The sequence below is a fragment of the Musca vetustissima genome, unplaced genomic scaffold (assembly GCF_032173495.1).
Source record: "Musca vetustissima isolate MV318-11 ecotype Yass unplaced genomic scaffold, APGP_CSIRO_Mvet_v1 utg11495, whole genome shotgun sequence".
Classification (NCBI taxonomy): domain Eukaryota; kingdom Metazoa; phylum Arthropoda; class Insecta; order Diptera; family Muscidae; genus Musca; species Musca vetustissima.
The window spans coordinates 59,990-66,470 of record NW_026889181.1 but is presented as its reverse complement, the minus strand read 5'-3'; the positions used below and the strand labels follow the sequence as shown (position 1 = coordinate 66,470).

At 35.6% G+C, this 6,481-nt stretch overlaps 1 protein-coding gene across 1 annotated transcript; it reads right to left on the bottom strand.

Annotated features, from left to right (window-relative positions):
• Nucleotides 1–382: 382 nt before the first annotated feature.
• Nucleotides 383–4,520, bottom strand: LOC133336890 (uncharacterized). Its single transcript, XM_061545164.1, has 2 exons — nt 544–4,520; nt 383–494 (listed from the first exon to the last, which is right to left on the bottom strand). The coding sequence occupies exons 1-2, from the start codon at nt 4,518–4,520 to the stop codon at nt 428–430; spliced, it is 4,044 nt and encodes a 1,347-aa protein (XP_061401148.1). The 3' UTR covers nt 383–427.
• Nucleotides 4,521–6,481: the final 1,961 nt, after the last annotated feature.

The window sequence follows — 6,481 nt, the reverse complement described above, 5'->3', positions numbered from 1 at the left end:
TGTAATTACGGCTGTTTGTAATACCGGTAGATTGCCAGTTATAAGAATTATAGTGTTGTTGCTGTTGTTGCCAAATATTTGAATATTCCACACCACTTGCCGCTGGTCTAGAATCGTCTTTGCCCACATTGTACGACATTTGATGTTGATGTGATTCTTTTCTCTTACTATTTTGTAATTGTTGATGCACAGTCGTGCTTTCGGAATTGAGGCATGCATTGTTTTGCGAATAATTTCTATTATCAAATCGGATATTATTGTACTTATTCGCATGATTATTGAGCATAGAGTCGCCCATGCCGCAGCCGCTGTTGTTATTAGTATGAGAATATTGTGTATTTGTGGCGTTGATAGAAACGCTATTTGTCTTCGAAATATTGCATTCAGTTTCGGATATATCGGGCTCTTTATTCAGAGCCCTTGAATGTCATTCCCCCGCTGCAGTTACGGTCGTCCATTGCCAAGGACTATTGTATGATACTGGTTTCGAATTGCTAAAAAAAATACAATTAGTAGGTGTACAATATTATTCGGCAGCCTTACCTTCCAAATAGAGGATGCCACAACGGTACATTGGTTTCATTAGATATGCTGGTCGATTCTCCACTTCTAGATCCATTATCTACAATAACCTGTTCTACAGTCTTACTTCTTTGTTTAATAGCTTCGTTCACAGATTCTTTATTTTTGGGATTCTCTTTTGACGGCTTCCTTATTGCTTTTGTAAGGGTATCTTCAATAACAGGTGGACATGTTACTCTTGGCCCACTATTTTCAGCGATTTTGTCTTCTAGGTCATTATTTATATGATGGTAATTAGTTTCAACGCTGAGAACACATGGGATAGTCAAATTTGAAGACGAATTCAATTTGGGTGGTTGTTTATGTTCGGGATCAATGAGATTGGATAACGATTTGCACGTAAGCCTAGGTTTAGTGTCTCCATTTGGTCTTTTGTAATTTGAAAACTGGTTGTAATCAGAAGAAAGACGTGAAGCAACCGAACTTCTTAAGTTATATGTTTTGGTTGTGTCTCCTGTGTGATTTATGTTGTTATCGAGGTCTTTGCCTTTTATTGGTTGAATTTCTGTAGGTTTTTTGTGAATCACTTCATCTTTTGACAAATTGTGCAGATCGCGTTCTGCACGAGAATTTTGTTCACTTGTAAAGGCATGGGTAGGAACAGTTGTTTTGCTTGAATTTACATCTGTAGATATTGCATTTTTTACCTGCGCCAAGTTTATTACATTCTGCATTTGTTGCTGAACAATCTTCTGGAATAAGTTCATCTCTTCCGTCTGGCCCTGTTTTAACATAGATGATAGTGCAGTATTTGCAAAAATCTCATTAAAGCACTGATTATCATGTGAAACTGCGTTTTTTGGTATTTGATTTCTATTGCTATGACAACGCGATTCCATATCGGAATTATTCAATTTTGGGGGTACTGAAGGGCCTGTTTGTGCAAAATGAGTTGGCACCTTAATGGATTTCAAAAACTCTTGTGAAATTTGGCCAAAATATGGTAGCCATAGCATTTGATTAAGAACAGCCATTGTTGCCGCATTAATATCAGTCGACAAACTCGAGTCGATATGTGAACATTTGGCGCTACCTTCATTGGTGGTATTCAGATCTTTTGAAGAGGATTTACCTGATGTTATTTCTTCATTACAATATAACGGAGGAAGAATGTCAGATGGCAATTGTGTTTGCTTCTTCTGAGCAATAAATTCGCCTACAAACTTCGATTTTTTTTCTAAATCTTGTGAAAACATTCGTGATGTCGATTTTCCTTCCAAATCTGTTGCCTTCGTTTTTTCTGTTTCCACATTGTTTTTGAGTATTGCCTCTAATTGGGCCATAGATATCACAAGAATGTTAGGATTTTGTATAATTTCAGGGTATGCGAACGCTTCCGGTAATCGCAGCTCAGGGCGAGTGGTAATCAACAGTGGAATTTCCCGGGCAGGTGAAGCAAGTACAGCACTTAAACGATCTTTTGGGACTAGAATTGGATCAGGAACTTTCCACTGGGAGTTTCGAATAAGTAATCGCAGCTGTGTCAACGGATCAGGATCCTTGTCAATCATCACCAATTTCGATGTGAGAAATTCATCATTAGCAACTTTTCCAATAGGATGTTTACTAGTACGCAAACGTTTTTTTATTGGCTCTTCGTCTTCATCAGCCTGGTTATCCTCGTTAGCACTGTCGCTGTCTTCAATAACGACAGTTTCAATTACATCCGCTGACACCTTTTCTTTGGAGTAAGATGAGCTTCGATGAGGAGAATCTAAGAGTTTTACAGAATCAACCGAATGTTTTTGATGCCCTGAAATAGTATTTATTTTCATAAATTGCTCCAAAATTATATTTTTTAGTGTTTCGGATGAAGACGCCAAACCAGAGGATTCATCGAGGTTTTGTGATTTAACAATATCAGAACTTGATGTTACAGCACATTGACTTCGAGATTCCGACTGAGGACAAACTTCCTCTCTTTTCTTGTAGCTAAGATCTTTGGGAGAATCTTCAATCATATGTACACCTCCATTGTCGCCTTGTATAATCTTATCATTATTAATTCCAGACATTGCTTCTCTAAGAGGGCTTTGTTGTATTGGTATAGCTTGCACTATTGTAACTGGTGAATCGTTATTGTTGGACAAACCAGTGTTAATTATGGTGTTTGATTGTTTTTCAACAAATGAATCAATGAACTCCTCGTTCGGATGGAATAGTTCACAATTTAAAGCTTCAATTTCGCCAGCTTCATTAAAAGAAAGGCATTTTGGAGGTTCATTCACTACCACCATGTTATTTCCCACTGCATTTATATTTTTGTTGTGCAAGCTATCAATCATTTCTTTTGAATTAGTTTCATTTCCTTGTATTAAATTGTTTTCGCAGCTTGATTTAACTAGCGTGTCGATTAGATCGGCATCGCAGTTAGCATTATCATCACAGTGTTGGAAAAGGTCAGCATCATCTAAAAGATCCTTAAGATTCCTTGTTTTAGCTTCTAAACTCTCAGTGTTATCATCTGCAGAATTTGGTTTTATGTCTAAGGCAATAAGTTTCCGTTCTAGCATATTTCCATTATTATTACTCTCCATAACCTCTATAATATCATCATCTTGGGGAATATTTCTCAAAAAGAGGCCCGTCTTTGGACACAGGTGTAAGGCGTAGTCGTCATCTGGTGAATTCTGATATGATATATGTTCTACGGTGCACGATTCTTCGACTGAAGACAAAGAAGACTTTTTCGCATTTTCACCAAAAGGTTCAGTTATTTTTGTTGCATCTAAACATACATCCTCTGGCATGTTGTTTAATAACGTTCCAACCGATTTTACCAAATCGTCATTTATTACTTTTCCTTCATTTTGGTTCTCAACTGGCTCGTTTCTATTATTCTCAGTAATGGAGCATATGCCCGATTTTGCCTCTTCGACGCTAGTAACATTAATTTTTATTTTTGTCTTTTTGCATGAAAAGGACCGTTTTCCCTTTTTAGTTTTCTTTTTCTTAGATTTCTTTGGTGGCAGCTTTGTTGGGCAATCTATTCCGTTGACCTGAATTCCGACGTCAATAGGGTCTTCAATAAAACTTTGCTTTACTAGTTCGGATTCGACGACAACTGGCTTACTGTCTTCACTAGCTGATTCAGTGATAACCGTACTTGCTTGCGATATGTTATTAATTTCTTGAATTTGATTTTCATGTTTAACTTTTAACAGTGGTGTGGTGTAAAGTTTAAGCACCTTCGACGATGATGGATCAGATCGAGGCATTGCTCGCCAACCGTTTGAAGTTTTTGTTATCCGTATCCTATTTCTTTTGTCATAATCTTCACATCGTACTTCGATAATACGTGTATTGTCCTGCTTCGCCCATAGAAATATTGGATTGACCTTCGCTACTTGAAAAACATCTTCTAATGGTTGTTTTGCTTCCTGGCATAATTTGGAATTTTCTATACTGTTTATACTTGAATATACAGAACAGTGTTTTTTACTCGAAGCTGATGACCAGATCTTTAATTGCGAATTAGCAACATTTACAATTTTCTTTCTTATACCCTCCTTTTCCTCTTGCTGATGAACAGTGTTGACAATATTGTCACCCAAGTAACACTTTGGCTCATTTTTGATGTCTCTCAGTAAGGTTTTCGGCTTAATAGGTTCATCAACTTTTAAGTGTCCAAACTTTGGTTTCGGTTGTTTCTTATTCGATCTTCTAGATCGCCGAGTACTAGGCTGTTCTTCAAAAACCAAAAATATATCTCGAGCTACCCTTCGCCGTTCGGACTTTCTACTTCCTCCCTGGTACACCGATTCTGCAATTGATTCTGTTGCTGACGGAGGTTCTTTTTTGACTGATGTTCTTTTTCTTGTCGAAGGAGTGTTTTCCTTCGGAGCCATATTAATTGGTGGTTTATGCTCAGCTTTTTGTATAGCATTAGAGTAGCTTTCCTTGACATTTTGTCTACTTTTGGCAGTACTTCTCGGCATATTTGCGAAAGCAATATATTGCTTATGCTTTTAATTCGATTGTCATGTTAGTGTGTGTATACACGTAATATATTCCAATAAGACAACTAGATATTAGGTTGTAATAAATCTATATTTTAATCATTTTTAAACAGTTGTGCGTGTATCGGTAACACTACATACGTATGCAAAAAACGTAAAGAAATTCCACTTGAAAGATTTATTGAAATATAAATTGACAAAATCGATTAATTCTGTATGTATCAAATATAGGCGTATAGGAATCTTTCTCTCCTTCATGCCAGAAAACATAGCCAACGCATTTTATATAGGTAACGGCGTTGTTAAAATAGTAACGAAACTCTGAAACCAAAAAAGTGGCAACGATCTTCTTGTAGATATAAACGAATGGCTGCATGTTCATTGTTGCAAGCATTTAAAATGTATTTTTTAAATTTGTTGGCTAATATCTTTAATGGAATTTTCATTCTGATGACAAAAATATTTAACAAACAAATCATTCAATTGTCATAGATTTACTTACGCCGTGAAAGATTGAGCATTTGAACTCCATTTCTGGTTTCAAGAAGACTTTCGGCTTAACGCAAAAGGACTTACAATGGGAAATCCTAATCTACATACAAATGGTCATTCTGAGTAAAAAGGCAGGATGGCATTGACCAGCAATTGCTAAACCTTTTGTGGTAAGTTACATTTTTCAAGGTATGCCTATACCCGTGGTACAATCATATGAAGTAGCAAGGTGTATTTAATAAGGTGTATGCATCAGATACAACAACAAATATTTTACAAAAAACAACATTGTTGTTATAGAAATTAAATTGTCATGCTGACAATAAGTTTTTGACAAAAATAAACAAAAACAATTATTAATTTATTTTTGCCAAGAACTATTCTTTGAGGAATAATTAATGAATTTGTGTATTCTTGGGTTATTGGCGGTTTTAGGTCAGTGAAAAATAAAGTTTACGACCTGGTCGTGATTAATTTTAAGTTGCCCACATGCAGCCTTCTTAAAGAAAATTAAAGGGACATAAATCCCCGATCAAAGACTAAATCATGGAAATTGTGTTGACCGTATAAAATCTTTCCATAGTCGTATTTAACCTCTGCCGAGGATTGTGACAAGCACTAAGGGGCCGATTCCAATATAGGCTAACATAATCTTCTCGATTTTATGAATTGACAGATTTCCATACATAATAAATATGTGGACTAATCGGTGAACGGTGTTATAACTGATTTAAGCCTAGGTTTCCTTTCCGTCCGCCTCTGCGAATGTAGTTTTCTTGAATTTTTATTATTAAAAATCATACATTTAAAGACCATTCATGAAATCGAAATATAATATTGAAAATGTTTTTGACAATTTACTTTACAAACAATAAAGAAAAAAGTTTAAAACCATATGATTGTCACTTACACCTTATTAAATACACCTTGTGAAGTAGGTTAGCCTTTGTCAACAAAGAAAAAAATACACCTCTTTCCCTTTTCCACGACAGAGTAGTCTACGATCCGAAACGTCCCGAGTCTTTCTCGGCCAACGTCTGTCAACTCAGCCCTTTGTATACAAGCAATAGGGCTGCAACAACACCACTATCCTGAGGCTTGTAATGTCGAAATAAATAAACACAAATGCAATAAGTCGTTGTGTTATTTTGTCATGTTTTTTACATATTGCCATAACAGGCCACAACCAGAAAAACATTTAATTTTTATGTTGCTGCAGTCTACTTCGTATTATTATTATTCCATGCCTCTAACTAATTTGAAACCATTATAATCAGAAACATAAAATGTTAAAAAAACAACATTGATTTTACCTGAAAAACATTTGTAATATTGCATGTAATATTAATGAAGGATTAGTTGAAGAAATTATTAAACACTGTATTCTTCTGTAATGTTTAACAATTTTATATATATGCATGGTATAGTTATACAAAGTAGTCACATCC